The sequence below is a fragment of the Salvelinus alpinus genome, chromosome 19 (assembly GCF_045679555.1).
Source record: "Salvelinus alpinus chromosome 19, SLU_Salpinus.1, whole genome shotgun sequence".
Taxonomy (NCBI): Eukaryota; Metazoa; Chordata; class Actinopteri; order Salmoniformes; family Salmonidae; genus Salvelinus; species Salvelinus alpinus.
The window spans coordinates 9,181,288-9,203,285 of NC_092104.1; the positions used below are offsets into that span (position 1 = coordinate 9,181,288).

The window sequence follows — 21,998 nt, forward strand, 5'->3', positions numbered from 1 at the left end:
AGATATTAAAAGGTATTGGGGTCATGTCCAGAGATTTAGAGATATTAATGGTAGAGATATTAAAAGGTATTGTTTACTCAAATGTCACATGCACAAGATGCTACATTATATATCTATTCATTACCTTTATTCATTGATTTATCTTATAATCACTATTGTTATTGGCATTAAATAATGGGTAACAATTTATTTTAAAGGTACCTACACCAGGACTTTATAGCACATTCATAAGCCATACATAGCCCATTCATAAGCCATTCATAGCCCATTCATAGCCCATTCATAACCCATACATAGCACATTTACAGTGCATTCGACAAGTATTCAGACCCCTTGACTTTTTCCACATTTAGTTACGTTACAGCCTTATTCTAAAATTGAATAAATAAATAAAACATCTCATCAATCTACACTAAATACCCCATAATGACATCACAATACCCCATAATGACATCACAATACCCCATAATGACATCACAATACCCCATAATGACATCACAATACCCCATAATGACAAATTTAAAACAGGTTTTTAGATTTTTTTGCAAATGTAAAAAAAAAACAGAAATACCTTGTTTACATAAGTATTCAGACTCTTTGCTATGAGACTCGAAATTGAGCTCAGGTGCATCCTGTTTCCATTGATCATCCTTGAGATGTTTCTACAACTTGATTGGAGTCCACCTGTGGTCAATTCAATTAATTGGACTATGATTTGGAAAGCCACACATCTATCTATATAAGGTCCCACAGTTGACAGTGCATGTCAGAGCAAAAACCAAGCCATGAATTCGAAGGAATTGTCCGTAGAGCTCTGAGACAGGATTGTGTCGAGGCACAGATCTGGGGAAGGGTAACAAAGAATTTCGGCAGCATTGAATGTCCCCGAGAACACAATGGCCTCCATCATTGTTAAACGGAAGAAGTTAGGAACCACCAAGACTCTTCCTAGAGTCACGCCCTGACCTCAGAGAGCCTTTTTATTTCTCTATTTGGTTAGGTCAGGGTGTGATTTGGGTGGGCATTCTAGTTTGTCTGTTTCTTTGTTGGCCGGGTATGGTTCCCAATCAGAAGCTGTCTATCGTTGTCTCTGATTGGGAATCATACTTAGGTAGCCTTTTCCCACCTGTGTTTGTGGGTAATTATCATTTTCTGTGTGTGTTTTCTGTGTGCGCCACGGTTGGGTCACGTTCGGTTTCTGTTTACCAGTTTTTTTTGGGAAAGTTTGACTTTATTAAAGATGTGGAATTACAAGCTGCGCCTTGGCTCATCTATGACGCTGCTCCTCGGCTCATCTATGACGCTGCTCCTCGGCTCATCTATGACGCTGCTCCTCGGCTCATCAATGACGCTGCTCCTCGACTCATCAATGACGCTGCTCCTCGGCTCATCTATGACGCTGCTCCTCGGCTCATCTATGACGCTGCTCCTCGGCTCATCTATGACGCTGCTCCTCGGCTCATCTATGACGCTGCTCCTCGGCTCATCTATGACGCTGCTCCTCGGCTCATCTATGACACTGCTCCTCGGCTCATCTATGACGCAGCGCGTCGGCTCATCTATGACGCTGCGTGTCGGCTCATCTATGACGCTGCTCCTCGGCTCATCTATGACGCTGCTCCTCGGCTCATCTATGACGCTGCTCCTCGGCTCATCTATGACGCTGCTCCTCGGCTCATCTATGACGCTGCTCCTCGGCTCATCTATGACGCTGCTCCACGGCTCATCTATGACGCTGCTCCCCCGAGCTGCATCTATGACGCAGCTCCTCGGCTCATCTATGACGCTGTTCCTCGGCTCATCTATGACGCTGCTCCTCGGCTCATCTATGACGCTGCTCATCGGCTCATCTGTACGCTGCTCCTCGGCTCATCTATGACGCTGCTCCTCGGCTCATCTATGACGCTGCTCCTCGGCTCATCTATGACGCTGTTCCTCGGCTCATCTGTGACGCTGCTCCTCGGCTCATCTGTGACGCTGCTCCTCGGCTCATCTGTGACGCTGCTCCTCGGCTCATCTGTGACGCTGCTCCTCGGCTCATCTATGACGCTGCTCCTCGGCTCATCTGTGACGCTGCTCCTCGGCTCATCTGTGACGCTGCTCCTCGGCTCATCTGTGACGCTGCTCCTCGGCTCATCTGTGACGCTGCGTCCTCGGCTCATCTATGACGCTGCTCCTCGGCTCATCTATGACGCTGCTCCTCGGCTCATCTTTGACGCTGCTCCTCGGCTCATCTGTGACGCTGCTCCTCGGCTCATCTGTGACGCTGCTCCTCGGCTCATCTGTGACGCTGCTCCTCGGCTCATCTGTGACGCTGCTCCTCGGCTCATCTGTGACGCTGCTCCTCGGCTCATCTGTGACGCTGCTCCTCGGCTCATCTGTGACGCTGCTCCTCGGCTCATCTGTGACGCTGCTCCTCGGCTCATCTGTGACGCTGCTCCTCGGCTCATCTGTGACGCTGCTCCTCGGCTCATCTGTGACGCTGCTCCTCGGCTCATCTATGACGCTGCGTCTCGGCTCATCTATGACGCTGCTCCTCGGCTCATCTATGACGCTGCGTCTCGGCTCATCTATGACGCTGCGTCTCGGCTCATCTATGACGCTGCTCCTCGGCTCATCTATGACGCTGCTCCTCGGCTCATCTATGACGCTGCGTCTCGGCTCATCTATGACGCTGCGCGTCGGCTCATCTATGACAGGGAGTTTGAAGACAGTGGCCGTGACACCTAGAGCTGGCCCCCCTGCCAAACTGAACAATTGGGGGAGAAGGGCCTTGGTCAGGGAGGTGACCAACAATTGTGGTGGATATTATCAAATAAGGATCTGCCGGAGTCCAACTCAAACCAATATTCTTTATTTCTGAGCTCATAGAGAATAACAGAGTTACACAGCGCAGTGTAGACAGTCTGAATTACAAAACATTGGGTGATAAGCACATATCTTTACAGTTTCCTGTTCTTGGGCGGGACTCTCAGTTCCCTTTTTATATATACAACGACACAGCAGCAAGCTGGTTTGTAACCCAGCATGATACTCCCAAGAACAGGAGATTATAGTAGGACATTTTCACAAGGTTAGTCACATACTCAGTTATGTGGACAAATACAATTACAATTTCCCATTACACTCCTCCCTTTTGTTAATCCCTTAACAATGATTTAATCAATTTTAAATGTAGCAAGCTTCTAGAGGCATACTATCCTGTAGTCCACCAATTCTTCCATGTCTCATCCGTTGAGAGACTGAGTTTAAAACCTTTAACCCTTTACACACACCATATACAGTTCTAACTTCCCAGTTTCTGCTGATGATTAGGTATAACAATGACATAACAGAATGCCAAGAGTGTGTAAAGCTGTCATCAAGGCAAAGGGCGGCTACTTTGAAGAATCTCAAATATAAAATATATTTTTGATTTGTTTAACACTTTTCTGGTTACTACATGATTCCATATGTGTTATTTCATAGTTTTGATGTCTTCATTATTATTCTACACTGTAGAAAATAGTAAAAATAAAGAAAAACCCTTGAATGAGTAGGTGTGTCCAAACTTTTGACTGGTACTGTATGTAAAAGTGATATTTCAGTTTTTTATTTTTAATAAAAACCTGTTTTTGCTTTGTCATTATGGAGTATTGTGGGTAGATTGATGAGGGGGAAAAAAACAAATGAATACATTTTTGAACAAGGCTGTAAAGTAACAAAATGTGGAAAAAGTCAAGGAGTCTCAATACTTTCCGAATGCCCTGTATAAGCCGCGCCAGAACATTGTGTGTACCTGTGTTGCGGTGGCGAGAGCGGAGCCTCCTGTAACAGCCTCGTATGGAGGGGGAGGGTCAAGAGGACAGAACACTTCTACTCCTTTAATCCTGGCTGCATAGACAGGAGGCAGAGGTATCACACTGTCCCCAAACATCCTGCGAGCCAGCCGGGGGGTGTAGGAGTAGAAGGTTGAGAAGTAGGAAGGGGGGGGGGCAGGGGGAACAAACTCATCTGGGTCAGGGACGATATTTGGCTCCTCCCCTTCCTCTCTGATTGGCCTGGGGTCATCCTATCAGAAAGAGGGAGGAAAAGGAAAAGAGATGACGACAGAAGAAGCCACTTATTGAGATGCATCTTTAATGTTGAAAAACACAACAATCACTCATTGGCCACACTGGAGATTCTTCTGTTATGTGATGCAGATTCTAACCTACATGATTGGTTGAGCCTGGAGTTCTGAGGCCGTGTGATTGGCTATGATGGGGCATTATGATAGCCTTACCATACATGGGCGTCGTGTGGTGAAGATCTGTAGGTACCGCAGGGCAGCAGCCACCAGGCATACTGCAGTGGTCAGAGCATTCAGAACACACAGAGCAAACAGAACCTTCTAGAAACAGACAGACAGGAGGCAGAGTTAGCAATAACCACCCACAACCACCAAGAACCATCTTATCTCACTATATGGTGTAATATGATGACAATGAACGCACATTCTCTCTCACACACAGGCACGTATGAACACACTCACACACAGACACACAGACACACACAGACACACAGACACACACCTTGAGCAGGACCCTCATGGTGTTACAGGAGTGCCCAGGGTAGAGTTTGAGGAGTTTCTCCTCAGGGCACATGGGGATCTGGGGACAACAGTTACACACGTCTCCCGTCTCGCTCTGAAACACACACACACACACACACACACACACACACACACACACACACACACACACACAAGATACATGGCCGTTAGACTCACTTTGAAACACACAACAGAACAGGAAGAAGAAATGTCCAGACAACACAGACTGTGCCTCATCTCAACCTATTCTAATATTGTCAACACTTTCAACCAGAAGAAATGAAGGAGGAGGGAGGGAAGGAGGGAGGGAAGGAAGGGATGGATGGCGAGAAGGGAGGGATGGATGGAGAGAAGGGAGGGAGGGGATGGAAGGGAGGGAGGGAGGGGATGGAAGGGAGGGAGGGAAGGGAGGGAGGGAAGGAATGAAGGGAGAGAAGGGTGGCAAGGAGGGAAGGTAAGGCGGGGAGAGAAGTGAGGGAAGGAAGGAAGGTAGGGAGAGAGAGCGAGAAGGAGGGAAGAGAAGGGAGAGAGAGCGGGAAGGAGGGAAGAGAAGGGAGAGAGAGCGGGAAGGAGGGAAGAGAAGGGAGGGAGGGAGGGGAGGGAAGGAAGGGAGAGAGATAAGGAGGGAAGGGAAGTAAAGAAGGGAGGGCGGGAAAGAAGGAGGGAAGGAAGGAGACAGAGAACGAGGGTAAGGAGGGAAGCTGGTAAGAGAGACACACATCAACAGAGAGAGTGAGAGCAAGAGATATTTCACCTTCAGGCGTGTACATTTTTATCCCCCTCTCTCTCCATCCCTCCTCCCCATCCCTCTCTCTCTCTCCTCCCCCATCCAACTCTCCCTACTCCCCCCCCTCTCTCGCTCTACTCCCCCATCTCTCTCTCCCTCCCTCCCTGCCTTACTCCGTCCTTCTCTCTCCCTCGCCGTTCTTCTCTCTCTCTCAATCCCCCACCCTCCTCCTCCAGGGCAGGTAATGTTACACCAGATTAGAGGAGCAGATGGTCTGGACGGGAGACTCTATTACTCACCCTGAGAGAGGGGAGACTAGAGCAAACCACTGCACCACGGGGGGAAACATAAACCCACCATACCCTGCTCTGCCCTCACCTCTTATCTCATCTCAGCCTCACATTACAGAGGCACCGGGGTGAATGTGTGTGTGTGTGTGTGTGTGTGTGTGTGTGTGTGTGTGTGTGTGTGTGTGTGTGTGTGTGTGTGTGTGTGTGTGTGTGTGTGTGTGTGTGTGTGTGTGTGTGTGTGTGTGTGTGTGTGTGTGTGTGTGTGTTTGTGAACTGTGTATGTGTGTGTTCATCCAATCGCGTGTTTGTCGACGCCCAGATCTCAGCACCAGTCTGAGCCAATACACAGCTTGTGTTCAATGAGGTTTTGTGGCGGGAGGAGATCCAGCAGGTCTAACATCTGAGCTCCTGTCTAGCTGGCTCGGCTAATAAACTGTGCCATGTTGATATCACTGCAACTAGAACCAGCCCTGGTCTGATTCCCAAATGGAACCTTATTCTGTTTATAGGGCACTACATTACACCAGGGCCCATAGGACACTGGTCAAATGTATTGCACTATGTAGGGAATAGGGTGCTCTTTGAGACACAGCCCTGGTCTCTGTGTGGGTCTGGTTGGACTAATACAGAGATGACTGGTCTGAGGAGGGAGAGAGGAGAGGAGAGGAGAGGAGAGGAGAGGAGAGGAGAGACATCCGCTAACACCATGGATGGATAGACAGAGGAGAGGTCTGAGGCAGACCCAGACTTAATGCACCTACCTACAGGTCTATGCTGTCATGATGCTAACAAGGGTGTGTGTATGTGTGTCTCACCAGTTGGCAGTTGGTCATGGTGGAGACCAGCTGAGCCCCCTGGCAGCAGAGGATGAAGCCAGCCAGGTTGAGGAGAACACACACCACCGACAGCAGAACAAACAGATTCACCTGGGAGAGGAGCGGGAGTAGAGAGAGGAGGGAGAGGGGGAGCGAGGGGAGGGAGAGGGGGAGGAGAGAGAGGGGGGAGAGGGGGAGGAGAGAGAGGAGGGAGAGGGGGGAGGAGAGATATGGGGGAGAGAGGGGGAGGAGAGAGAGGAGGGGGAGAAGAGAGGAGGGAGAAGAGAGAGGATAGGTGGAGGAGAGAGAGGAGGGAGAGGGGGGAGAGAGAGAGGAGGGAGAGGGGGGAGGAGAGAGAGGAGGGAGTAGAGAGAGGAGGGAGAGGGGGGAGGAGAGAGAGGAGGGAGAGGAGGGAGTAGAGAGAGGAGGGAGAGGGGGGAGGAGAGGTGGAGGAGGGAGAGGTGGAGGAGAGAGAGGAGGGAGAGGGGGAGGAGAGAGAGGAGGAGGATCGGGAGGAAAGAGGGGAAATAGGGAGGAGGGAGAAGGGAAATAGGGAGAGAGGAAGGAGGGGGAGGGGAGGGAGGGGGAGAGGAAGATGTTGACATTTTTATTTGCCAAATCGCACAGCCCAATAACACTGTTACACAGAAACAGTGACATTTCAAAACCTCATTACCGAAACCACACCCTTATTACCTAAACCACAATCTCAGCAATCTACGCACAATACCCCATAATGACAAAGCAAAAACAGGTTTTCAATTTTTTTTGCAAATGTATTAAAAATAAAACCAGAAATACCTTATTTACATACGTTTTCAGACCCTTTGCAATGAGACTCGAAATTGAGCTCAGGTGCGTCCTGTTTCCATTGATCATCCTTGAGATGTTTCTACAACTTGATTGGAGTCCACCTGTGGTAAATGCAATTGATTGGACATGATTTGGAAAGGCGCACACCTGTCTATATAAGGTCCAACAGTTGACAGTGCATGTCAGAGCAAAAACCAAGCCATGAGGTCGAAGGAATTGTCCGTAGAGCTCTGCGACAGGATTGTGTCGAGGCACAGATCTGGGGAAGGGTACCAAAACATTTCTGCAGCATTGAATGTCCCCAAGAACACAGTGGCCTCCATCATTCTTAAATGAAAGAAGTTTGGAACCACCAAGACTCTTCCTAGAGTTGTCCAAACTGAGCAGTCGGGGGAGAAGGGCCTTGGTCAGGGAGGTGACCAAGAACCCGGTGGTCACTCTGACAGAGCTCCAGCGTTCCTCTGTGGAGATGGGAGAACCTTCCAGAAGGAAAACCATCTCTGCATCACTCCACCAATCAGGCCTTTATGGCAGAGTGGCCAGATGGAAGCCACTCCTCAGTAAAAGGCACGTGACAGCCCTCTTGAAGTTTGCCAAAAGGCACCTAAAGACTCTCAGACCATGAGAAACAAGATTCTCTGGTCTGATGAAACCAAGATTGAATTATTTGGCCTGAATGCCAAGCGTCACATCTGGAGGAAACTTGGCAACATCCTTACGGTGAAGAATGGTGGTGGCGGCATCATGCTGTAGGGCAGTTTCTCAGCGGCTGGGACTGGGAGACTAGTCAGGATTAAGGCAAAGATGAACAGAGCAAAGTACAGAGAGATCCTTGATGAAAACCTGCTCCAGAGCGCTCAGGACCTCAGACTGGGGGCGAAGATTCACCTTCCACCAGAACAACGACCCTAAGCACACAGCCAAGACAACACAGGAGTGGCTTTGGGACAAGTCTCTGAATGTCCTTGAGTGACCCAGCCAGAGCCCGGACTTGAACCAGATCGAACATCTCTGCAGAGAAGAATGGGAGAAACTCCCCAAATACAGGTGTGCCAAGCTTGTAGCATCATACCCAAGAAGACTCCAGGCTGTAATCGCTGCTAAAGGTGCTTCAACAAAGTACTGAGTAAAGGGTCTGAATACTTATGTAAATGTCATATTTCATTTTTTTTAATTTGTATACATTTGCAAAAATGTCTAAAAACCTGTTTTTGCTTTGTCATTATGGGGTATTGTGTGCAGATTGATGAGGGGGGGAAAAAACTATTTAAATCATTTTAGATTAAGGCTGTAACGTAATTTTTTGGGGGGAAAAGTCAAGGGATCTGAACACTTTCTCAATGCCCTGTATGTGCCATTTAGCCGACGTTTTTACGTATGGGTGGTCCTGGGAATCAAACCCACTACCTTAGCACTACAAGCTCCATACCCTACTAACTGAGCTACAAATGACCTGGCTGTTGGTTTATAGTGGACGACTGGACGTGATTCAGAAGCTCCAAGGCCATGTCAATATTAAAATGGGACCTTTCCAAAACCTTCTCCAAAATAGTGGAGCTCGGAATAGATCAGGTGACTATTTTTAACGTGCCTCAAGCAACAAAACAAGCCCTTTATTCTAACCACTATTTCAAAAGCAGAACAAAAATAAAACAACCGTCTTTGACTCGCTGACTCTGTGTGTCTCATAATCAGGAAGAGGAACGGGGGTGTCATGTGACAGTTGATCCATGACCTCAGCTGAGAAAGAGTAGGTGGGAGTGGTGGGATCAGTTGCGGTTGCCTGGCGGTTGCCTGGTGGTTGCCTGGCATTAGGGAGGGGGTAGCAGTGGGGTGTATAGCTGAGGGGGTTGGGGTGTTGGGTCTGTCCTGGGGCTGTATTACAGCAGGATAACTCCCCCCATGTCACAGTGAGGCAGAGGGGTATTTATAGTGGAACCGAGACTGGGACGCATGGTAACCTGTCTCTCTGTCTAGGTAACCTGTCTCTCTGTCTATGACTGTCCCTTTGTGTCTCTCTTGGTCTGTTTCCCTGTCTGTCTATCTGTCTCTATAGTGGGGTTAAGTTGAAGCTGGAGAAAGCATGGTGACCTGTCTGTCTATGATGGTGTCTTTATGTCTCTCTGTGTCTGTCCATGTCTCTCTAGACAGCGGCCATGGAAATCACTCAGGTACGAGGTGTGGCTCTATGGCCTCTTCGTGGTAGGGAGGATACAATCAATCATTGTCCTAACTCAGTCAGTTCTCTCTCTCTCTCTCTCTCTCTCTCTCTCTCTCTCTCTCTCTCTCTCTCTCTCTCTCTCTCTCTCTCTCTCTCTCTCTCTCTCTCTCTCTCTCTCTCTCTCTCTCTCTCTCTCTCTCTCTCTCTCTCTCTCTCTCTCTCTCTCTCTCTCTCTCTCTCTCTCTCTCTCTCTCTCTCTCTCTCTCTCTCTCTCTCTCTCTCTCTCTCTCTCTCGTCTTGTCTGTGGAATTCCACATGCACAAACAGAAACATACAGCAACATAAACAAACAAACTAACATTTGAATAAACACACACTCTCACACAAAATCAGGAATCTAAAATGTGGCGCCCTTTAACACAATGTCCTCTCACACCATTGTTCCACACAGGTCCTGCCAAACAGAACAATGGACCAAGCATCAGTTTATCATCAACTCTAACCCTTGTATAGTAAATAACATCCTTCTCAATTTCATCCCTTTCTCCCTCCAGACCTCTCTCTCAATTCAATTCAAATTCAAGGGCTTTATTGGTATGGGAAACATATGTTTACATTGCCAAAGCAAGTGAAATAGATAATAAACAAAAGTGAAATTAACAATAAAAAATGAACAGTAAACATTACACTCACAAGTTTCAAAGCAATAGACACATTTCAAATGCCATTATGGCTATATACTGTACACTGTTGTAATGCTGTGCAAATAACTAAATAAACATGGGTTGTATTTACAATGGTGTTTGTTCTTCACCTTTTCACCACGTAAAGCCCCTCCCCTAACCCCGACAACGCTTGGCCAATTATGCGCCACACTATGAGACTCCCGGTCACGGCCGGTTGCAACACAGCCTGGGATCGAACCCGGGTCTGTAGTGATGCCTCAAGCACTCCAATGCAGTGCCTTAGACCACTCGCTGCACCCAAATCTTGCTATTGTGATGGCATACTGTGGTATTTCACCCAATAGTTTATCAAAATTGGATTTGTTTTGGAATTATTTGTGGGTCTGTGTAATCTGAGGGAAATATGTGTCTCTAATATGGTCATACATTTGGCAGGAGGTTAGGAACTGCAGCTCCGTTTCTAACTCATTTTGTTGACAGTGTGCAGATAGCAGCCCCCCCCCCCCCTCTCTCTCTCTTTACAGTCTCCATCAATCATTTGAGGTTGACACAAAACCACCACCATGGGGTTAAATCTGGCTCTACCACTTCCTCTGCCCAGTTTATCACACACACACACACACACACACAGCGCGACTCCAGATTTGACCCTCAGGCAAGCGCCCAGTCCCCAGTTCCAACTGAACACTTTCTCTCCCAGTTTCCTGAAGTCACGTTTTGTAAACACAAACGAAGCCAGCAGAGCAGGAGGCTGACACGTCACAAGTAGAACAGACTAAAACTAACACCCTCTTGACACTAATAAGACCCTGCTTCTCCAAGGACGAGCTCTGTAAAGAGACATTCTGGATGCTCTCTGTCGTTTAGCAGGTCTGTTGCTTTTGATATATTGTGACGATAACTGGATTGGTAACATGCTAGTGTACACTGACAACATTCTGTGAAGGGAGTCAGATTCAACATTTATAACAAATACAGTACAGTAGTAAAGGAGAAAAAGCACTTTAAACAATACAAGTCAGAATCCTCCTCAGATATCCATCAAACACAGTGAATCTCCATGTGGTCAGAGACACAGTTCAAATGTTGCTACATAAGACCGAATCAAGCCGGTCGGTCACGTTTTACCAGTGAAAATGAAATATAGAAAGATCTCCTTTACATAAGTATTCACACCCCTGAGTCAATACTTGGTAGAATCACATTTGGCAGTGATTAAAGCTGGATTGTGCAACATTTGCTCATTATTCTTTTCAAAATTCTTCAATTTAATCCATTGTAAATTCAGACTGTAACACAACAAAATGTGGAAAAAGTCAAGGGGTGTATAGCGCTTTTCAAGGACAACAGTCACTTTAGAATTATAGAAATGTAAAAGAGAAACAAAACAGGAGTCAAAACAAAATGACTAAACATGAATAAAGAGAGGGGCTCAAAGAAGAGAACGAGTGTGCTGTATCAGTGTATGGGGAGGGGACCCCCAGGGGTCAGAGAACCACTGAGTCTCTAGACCTTGTTCAGGGGTCAGAGAACCACTGAGTCTCTAGACCTTGTTCAGGGGTCAGAGAACCACTGAGTCTCTAGACCTTGTTCAGGGGTCAGAGAACCACTGAGCCTCTAGACCTTGTTCAGGGGTCTAATGCCACTAGGGTTTGAGAAAACCTGGGTAAAAAATTGTTTCTTGGCTTTAATACAGAGAAATCAAACACACCAGATTACAAGGTGTTAAGGATTCGGGACGACAGGGAATTTGACCACCAGGTTGGGTTTTTGAAACACATGATTAACCAACCAGTGAAATGGCTCCTGAGTAGTTAAACTAAGCAAACGGACAGTGTGGCTTCAAGATCAAATACAGTGAGCAACAAAAGTATTGGGACAGTGACACATTTTTTTTTACAGACGGTCAGCTTTTATTTGAGGGTATTTTCATCCATATCATAGTCATTGTATCATTTTAAATCCAAAGTGCTGGAGTACAGAGCCAAAACCCCCAAATATGTGTCAGAATTATTTTGCAGCTCACTGGAGATGCTCAACATTTTTGTTGTCGATTTGGTCCTTTCTAGCGTGGCCATTTAGTCACAAGGGGTCCAGCAACCCCTCTAGCATCTAGAGATAAGCAAGGGTGGCAGGTAGCCTAGTGGTTAAGAGCAGTGGGCCAGTAACTGAAAGGTCGCTGGTTCGAATCCCTAGCCAGACTAGTAGACACAACGGGTCTGTGCCCTTGAGCCAGGCACTTAATACCTAGCGGGTCTGAACCCTACGAGTGTCAGCTAAATGACCAAAACGGGTAACCTCTGAACCCTTACCAGACAGTCAGACCAACGGCTGATTTGAACCCTACCATTGACAGTAGACCAACGGGTTTGAACCCTACCAGACAGTAGACCAACGGGTTTGAACCCTACCAGACAGTAGACCAACGGGTTTGAACCCTACCAGACAGTAGACCAACGGGTTTGAACCCTACCAGACAGTAGACCAACGGGTTTGAACCCTACCAGACAGTAGACCAACGGGTTTGAACCCTACCAGACAGTAGACCAACGGGTTGGAACCCTACCAGACAGTAGACCAACGGGTTTGAACCCTACCAGACAGTAGACCAACGGGTTTGAACCCTACCAGACAGTAGACCAACGGGTTTGAACCCTACCAGACAGTAGACCAACGGGTTTGAACCCTACCAGACAGTAGACCAACGGGTTTGAACCCTACCAGACAGTAGACCAACGGGTTTGAACCCTACCAGACAGTAGACCAACGGGTTTGAACCCTACCAGACAGTATACCAACGGGTTTGAACCCTACCAGACAGTAGACCAACGGGTTTGAACCCTACCAGACAGTAGACCAACGGGTTTGAACCCTACCAGACAGTAGACCAACGGGTTTGAACCCTACCAGACAGTAGACCAACGGGTTTGAACCCTACCAGACAGTAGACCAACGGGTTTGAACCCTACCAGACAGTAGACCAACGGGTTTGAACCCTACCAGACAGTAGACCAACGGGTTTGAACCCTACCAGACAGTAGACCAACGGGTTTGAACCCTACCAGACAGTAGACCAACGGGTTTGAACCCTACCAGACAGTAGACCAACGGGTTTGAACCCTACCAGACAGTAGACCAACGGGTTTGAACCCTACCAGACAGTAGACCAACGGGTTTGAACCCTACCAGACAGTAGACCAACGGGTTTGAACCCTACCAGACAGTAGACCAACGGGTTTGAACCCTACCAGACAGTAGACCAACGGGTTTGAACCCTACCAGACAGTAGACCAACGGGTTTGAACCCTACCAGACAGTAGACCAACGGGTTTGAACCCTACCAGACAGTAGACCAACGGGTTTGAACCCTACCAGACAGTAGACCAACGGGTTTGAACCCTACCAGACAGTAGACCAACGGGTTTGAACCCTACCAGACAGTATGACCAACGGGTTTGAACCCTACCAGACAGTAGACCAACGGGTTTGAACCCTACCAGACAGTAGACCAACGGGTTTGAACCCTACCAGACAGTAGACCAACGGGTTTGAACCCTACCAGACAGTAGACCAACGGGTTTGAACCCTACCAGACAGTAGACCAACGGGTTTGAACCCTACCAGACAGTAGACCAACGGGTTTGAACCCTACCAGACAGTAGACCAACGGGTTTGAACCCTACCAGACAGTAGACCAACGGGTTTGAACCCTACCAGACAGTAGACCAACGGGTTTGAACCCTACCAGACAGTAGACCAACGGGTTTGAACCCTACCAGACAGTAGACCAACGGGTTTGAACCCTACCAGACAGTAGACCAACGGGTTTGAACCCTACCAGACAGTAGACCAACGGGTTTGAACCCTACCAGACAGTAGACCAACGGGTTTGAACCCTACCAGACAGTATACCAACGGGTATGACAAAACATTTTACTGCTCTAATTACGTTGGTAACCAGTTTATAATAGCAATAAGGCACCTCGGGGGTTTGTGATATATTTTACCAATATAACACGGCTGAGGGCTGTATCCAGGCACTCCGCGTTGCGTTGTGCGTAAAGAACAGCCCTTAGCCGTGGTATATTTGCCATATACCAAACCTCCTCGTGTATATATATACACAGTACAGTTCTCTCATATATAGAAATATATATATATATACAGTAAATGTCTGTGATGTATGGCCTACCAGCAGCAGCATGGGTCTCCTCCATGTTGTGAGGCCAACGATCCCTGACAGGATCACCTGGAGGAGAACAAGAAGAAGAACACAGACACCAGTCAGCAATACATCCTGTATACCACGGGCAAACAGACATAAAACTCACCCACAACCACACACACATTAATGAGCACACACACGCACACACACACAGTCTTGTACAGCTAACCTTGTGAGGACACACAATTCAGTCCCATTCAAAATCCTATTTTCTCTAAACCTAACCCCTAACCTAACCCGTACTCTTACCCAAACCCTAAACTTAACCTTAACCCTAACCTAAACCCTAACCCTAACCTTAACCCAAAAACCTAAACCTAGCTCCTAACCCTACCCTTAAACCTAACCCTAGCTCTTAACCCTAACCCTAACACTAATTCTAACCTTAACCCTAAACACTAACCCTAACCTTAAACCTGACCCTAGTACCTATCCCCAGTCCCTGTGTGTATGAAAGGGACTGAAATAGCATTTTTCTCCTAACCCTTAACGTAATTCTAACCCTAACACTAATACTAACCTTAACCCTAAACACCCTAGAAATAGCATTTGACTTCGTGGGGACTAACAAATTATCCTCCGGTATCAATGTGTGTGCTCTAAATCCTGGTGCTTCCTGTTCTCCCCAGCTCCTTCATTGTGGTTCTGATATGGCTCTCATAGAACCAGAGTTATCTGAACTATCTGACACAGGGACTGGAACCACCTTTCATATACACAGGGACTGGAACCACCTTTCATATACACAGGGACTGGAACCACCTTTTATATACACAGGGACTAGAACCACCTTTCATACACACAGGGGGTAGAACCACCTTTCATACACACAGGGACTGGAACCACCTTTCATATACACAGGGACTAGAACCACCTTTCATATACACAGGGGGTGGAACCACCTTTCATACACACAGGGACTGGAACCACCTTTCATATACACAGGGACTAGAACCACCTTTCATACACACAGGGGGTGGAACCACCTTTCATACACACAGGGACTGGAACCACCTTTCATATACACAGGGGGTGGAACCACCTTTCATATACACAGGGGGTGGAACCACCTTTCATACACACAGGGACTGGAACCACCTTTCATATACACAGGGACTAGAACCACCTTTCATATACACAGGGACTGGAACCACCTTTCATACACACAGGGACTAGAACCACCTTTCATATACACAGGGACTGGAACCACCTTTCATATACACAGGGACTGGAACCACCTTTCATACACACAGGGGGTGGAACCACCTTTCATACACACAGGGACTGGAACCACCTTTCATACACACAGGGACTGGAACCACCTTTCATATACACAGGGGGTGGAACCACCTTTCATATACACAGGGGGTGGAACCACCTCTCATATACACAGGGGGTGGAACCACCTTTCATATACACAGGGACTGGAACCACCTTTCATATACACAGGGGGTGGAACCACCTCTCATATACACAGGGGGTGGAACCACCTTTCATATACACAGGGACTGGAACCACCTTTCATACACACAGGGGGTGGAACCACCTTTCATACACACAGGGACTGGAACCACCTTTCATTTACACAGGGACTGGAACCATCTCTCATATACACAGGGGGTGGAACCACCTTTCATATACACAGGGACTGGAACCACCTTTCATATACACAGGGGGTGGAACCACCTTTCATACACACAGGGACTGGAACCACCTTTCATACACACAGGGACTGGAACCACCTTTCATACACACAGGGACTGGAACCACCTTTCATATACACAGGGGGTGGAACCACCTTTCATATACACAGGGGGTGGAACCACCTCTCATATACACAGGGGGTGGAACCACCTTTCATATACACAGGGACTGGAACCACCTTTCATATACACAGGGGGTGGAACCACCTCTCATATACACAGGGGGTGGAACCACCTTTCATATACACAGGGACTGGAACCACCTTTCATACACACAGGGGGTGGAACCACCTTTCATACACACAGGGACTGGAACCACCTTTCATATACACAGGGACTGGAACCACCTCTCATATACACAGGGGGTGGAACCACCTTTCATATACACAGGGACTGGAACCACCTTTCATATACACAGGGGGTGGAACCACCTTTCATACACACAGGGACTGGAACCACCTTTCATACACACAGGGACTGGAACCACCTTTCATACACACAGGGACTGGAACCACCTTTCATGCACACAGGGGGTGGAACCACCTTTCATACACACAGGGGGTGGAACCACCTTTCATATACACAGGGACTGGAACCACCTTTCATACACACAGGGGGTGGAACCACCTTTCATACACACAGGGGGTGGAACAACCTTTCATACACACAGGGGGTGGAACCACCTTTCATACACACAGGGGGTGGAACCACCTTTCATATACACAGGGACTGGAACCACCTTTCATACACACAGGGGGTGGAACCACCTTTCATACACACAGGGGGTGGAACCACCTTTCATACACACAGGGGGTGGAACCACCTTTCATATACACAGGGACTGGAACCACCTTTCATATACACAGGGACTGGAACCACCTTTCATATACACAGGGACTGGAACCACCTTTCATATACACAGGGACTGGAACCACCTTTCATATACACAGGGGGTGGAACCACCTTTCATACACACAGGGGGTGGAACCACCTTTCATATACACAGGGACTGGAACCACCTTTCATACACACAGGGGGTGGAACCACCTTTCATATACACAGGGACTGGAACCACCTTTCATATACACAGGGGGTGGAACCACCTTTCATACACACAGGGACTGGAACCACCTTTCATATACACAGGGGGTGGAACCACCTTTCATACACACAGGGGGTGGAACCACCTTTCATATACACAGGGACTGGAACCACCTTTCATACACACAGGGGGTGGAACCACCTTTCATATACACAGGGACTGGAACCACCTTTCATATACACAGGGACTGGAACCACCTTTCATATACACAGGGGGTGGAACCACCTTTCATACACACAGGGACTGGAACCACCTTTCATACACACAGGGACTGGAACCACCTTTCATATACACAGGGACTGGAACCACCTTTCATATACACAGGGGGTGGAACCACCTTTCATATACACAGGGGGTGGAACCACCTTTCATACACACAGGGACTGGAACCACCTTTCATACACACAGGGGGTGGAACCACCTTTCATACACACAGGGACTGGAACCACCTTTCATATACACAGGGGGTGGAACCACCTTTCATACACACAGGGACTGGAACCACCTTTCATATACACAGGGACTGGAACCACCTTTCATATACACAGGGACTAGAACCACCTTTCATATACACAGGGACTGGAACCACCTTTCATATACACAGGGGGTGGAACCACCTTTCATACACACAGGGACTGGAACCACCTTTCATACACACAGGGACTGGAACCACCTTTCATACACACAGGGACTGCAACCACCTTTCATACACACAGGGACTGGAACCACCTTTCATACACACAGGGACTGGAACCACCTTTCATATACACAGGGACTGGAACCACCTTTCATACACACAGGGGGTGGAACCACCTTTCATACACACAGGGGGTGGAACCACCTTTCATATACACAGGGGGTGGAACCACCTTTCATACACACAGGGACTAGAACTACCTTTCATACACACAGGGACTGGAACCACCTTTCATATACACAGGGACTGGAACCACCTTTCATATACACAGGGGGTGGAACCACCATTCATATACACAGGGGGTGGAACCACCTTTCATATACACAGGGACTGGAACCACCTTTCATACACACAGGGACTGGAACCACCTTTCATATACACAGGGACTGGAACCACCTTTCATATACACAGGGACTGGAACCACCTTTCATATACACAGGGACTAGAACCACCTTTCATATACACAGGGACTGGAACCACCTCTCATATACACAGGGACTGGAACCACCTTTCATATACACAGGGGGTGGAACCACCTTTCATATACACAGGGACTGGAACCACCTTTCATATACACAGGGACTGGAACCACCTTTCATACACACAGGGACTGGAACCACCTTTCATATACACAGGGGGTGGAACCACCTTTCATACACACAGGGACTGGAACCACCTTTCATATACACAGGGGGTGGAACCACCTTTCATACACACAGGGGGTGGAACCACCTTTCATATACACAGGGACTGGAACCACCTTTCATACACACAGGGGGTGGAACCACCTTTCATATACACAGGGACTGGAACCACCTTTCATATACACAGGGACTGGAACCACCTTTCATATACACAGGGGGTGGAACCACCTTTCATACACACAGGGACTGGAACCACCTTTCATACACACAGGGACTGGAACCACCTTTCATATACACAGGGACTGGAACCACCTTTCATATACACAGGGGGTGGAACCACCTTTCATATACACAGGGGGTGGAACCACCTTTCATACACACAGGGACTGGAACCACCTTTCATACACACAGGGGGTGGAACCACCTTTCATACACACAGGGACTGGAACCACCTTTCATATACACAGGGGGTGGAACCACCTTTCATACACACAGGGACTGGAACCACCTTTCATATACACAGGGACTGGAACCACCTTTCATATACACAGGGACTAGAACCACCTTTCATATACACAGGGACTGGAACCACCTTTCATATACACAGGGGGTGGAACCACCTTTCATACACACAGGGACTGGAACCACCTTTCATACACACAGGGACTGGAACCACCTTTCATACACACAGGGACTGCAACCACCTTTCATACACACAGGGACTGGAACCACCTTTCATACACACAGGGACTGGAACCACCTTTCATATACACAGGGACTGGAACCACCTTTCATACACACAGGGGGTGGAACCACCTTTCATACACACAGGGGGTGGAACCACCTTTCATATACACAGGGGTTGGAACCACCTTTCATACACACAGGGACTAGAACTACCTTTCATACACACAGGGACTGGAACCACCTTTCATATACACAGGGACTGGAACCACCTTTCATATACACAGGGGGTGGAACCACCTTTCATATACACAGGGGGTGGAACCAGCTTTCATATACACAGGGACTGGAACCACCTTTCATACACACAGGGACTGGAACCACCTTTCATATACACAGGGACTGGAACCACCTTTCATATACACAGGGACTGGAACCACCTTTCATATACACAGGGACTAGAACCACCTTTCATATACACAGGGACTGGAACCACCTCTCATATACACAGGGACTGGAACCACCTTTCATATACACAGGGGGTGGAACCACCTTTCATATACACAGGGACTGGAACCACCTTTCATATACACAGGGACTGGAACCACCTTTCATACACACAGGGACTGGAACCACCTTTCATACACACAGGGACTGGAACCACCTTTCATACACACAGGGACTGGAACCACCTTTCATATACACAGGGGGTGGAACCACCTTTCATATACACAGGGACTGGAACCACCTTTCATATACACAGGGGCTGGAACCACCTTTCATACACACAGGGACTGGAACCACCTTTCATACACACAGGGACTGGAACCACCTTTCATACACACAGGGACTGGAACCACCTTTCATACACACAGGGACTGGAACCACCTTTCATACACACAGGGACTGGAACCACCTTTCATACACACAGGGACTGGAACCACCTTTCATACACACAGGGACTGGAACCACCTTTCATACACACAGGGACTGGAACCACCTTTCATATACACAGGGACTGGAACCACCTTTCATACACACAGGGACTGGAACCACCTTTCATACACACAGGGACTGGAACCACCTTTCATAAACACAGGGACTGGAACCACCTTTCATACACACAGGGACTGGAACCACCTTTCATACACACAGGGACTGGAACCACCTTTCATAAACACAGGGACTGGAACCACCTTTCATATACACAGGGACTGGAACCACCTTTCATATACACAGGGACTGGAACCACCTTTCATATACACAGGGACTGGAACCACCTTTCATATACACAGGGGGTGGAACCACCTTTCATACACACAGGGGCTGGAACCACCTTTCATATACACAGGGACTGGAACCACCTTTCATACACACAGGGGGTGGAACCACCTTTCATATACACAGGGACTGGAACCACCTTTCATATACACAGGGGGTGGAACCACCTTTCATATACACAGGGACGGTGGAACCACCTTTCATACACACAGGGGGTGGAGACCACCTTTCATACACACAGGGACTAGAACTACCTTTCATACACACAGGGACTGGAACCACCTTTCATATACACAGGGACTGGAACCACCTTTCATATACACAGGGGGTGGAACCACCTTTCATATACACAGGGGGTGGAACCACCTTTCATATACACAGGGACTGGAACCACCTTTCATACACACAGGGACTGGAACCACCTTTCATACACACAGGGACTGGAACCACCTCTCATATACACAGGGACTGGAACCACCTTTCATATACACAGGGGGTGGAACCACCTTTCATATACACAGGGACTGGAACCACCTTTCATACACACAGGGACTGGAACCACCTCTCATATACACAGGGACTGGAACCACCTCTCATATACACAGGGACTGGAACCACCTTTCATATACACAGGGGGTGGAACCACCTTTCATATACACAGGGACTGGAACCACCTTTCATACACACAGGGGGTGGAACCACCTTTCATACACACAGGGACTGGAACCACCTTTCATACACACAGGGGGTGGAACCACCTTTCATACACACAGGGACTGGAACCACCTTTCATACACACAGGGGGTGGAACCACCTTTCATACACACAGGGACTGGAACCACCTTTCATATACACAGGGACTGGAACCACCTTTCATATACACAGGGACTGGAACCACCTTTCATATACACAGGGACTGGAACCACCTTTCATACACACAGGGGGTGGAACCACCTTTCATACACACAGGGGGTGGAACCACCTTTCATACACACAGGGACTAGAACTACCTTTCATACACACAGGGACTGGAACCACCTTTCATATACACAGGGACTGGAACCACCTTTCATATACACAGGGGGTGGAACCACCTTTCATATACACAGGGGGTGGAACCACCTTTCATATACACAGGGACTGGAACCACCTTTCATACACACAGGGACTGGAACCACCTTTCATACACACAGGGACTGGAACCACCTCTCATATACACAGGGACTGGAACCACCTTTCATATACACAGGGGGTGGAACCACCTTTCATATACACAGGGACTGGAACCACCTTTCATACACACAGGGACTGGAACCACCTTTCATACACACAGGGACTGGAACCACCTTTCATACACACAGGGACTAGAACCACCTTTCATACACACAGGGACTGGAACCACCTTTCATACACACAGGGACTGGAACCACCTTTCATACACACAGGGACTAGAACCACCTTTCATATACACAGGGGGTAGAACCATCTTTCATATACACAGGGGGTAGAACCACCTTTCATACACACAGGGACTAGAACCATCTTTCATATACACAGGGACTGGAACCACCTTTCATACACACAGGGACTGGAACCA

The 21,998-nt window shown here is 48.0% G+C and overlaps 1 protein-coding gene across 2 annotated transcripts in view; it reads right to left on the minus strand.

Moving 5' to 3' along the window:
- The window catches only part of LOC139544985 (endosomal transmembrane epsin interactor 1-like), a 44,929-nt gene that overhangs the window by 15,871 nt on the left and 7,060 nt on the right, over positions 1-21,998 (minus strand). For both annotated transcript variants that reach the window (XM_071352255.1, XM_071352254.1), the window contains exons 2-6: positions 14,258-14,314; positions 6,406-6,516; positions 4,554-4,667; positions 4,265-4,372; positions 3,779-4,051 (exon numbers count right to left, since the gene is read on the minus strand). In XM_071352255.1, coding sequence (XP_071208356.1) covers positions 3,779-4,051; positions 4,265-4,372; positions 4,554-4,667; positions 6,406-6,516; positions 14,258-14,314 — 663 coding nt within the window. The remainder of the gene's footprint in view (positions 1-3,778; positions 4,052-4,264; positions 4,373-4,553; positions 4,668-6,405; positions 6,517-14,257; positions 14,315-21,998) is intronic.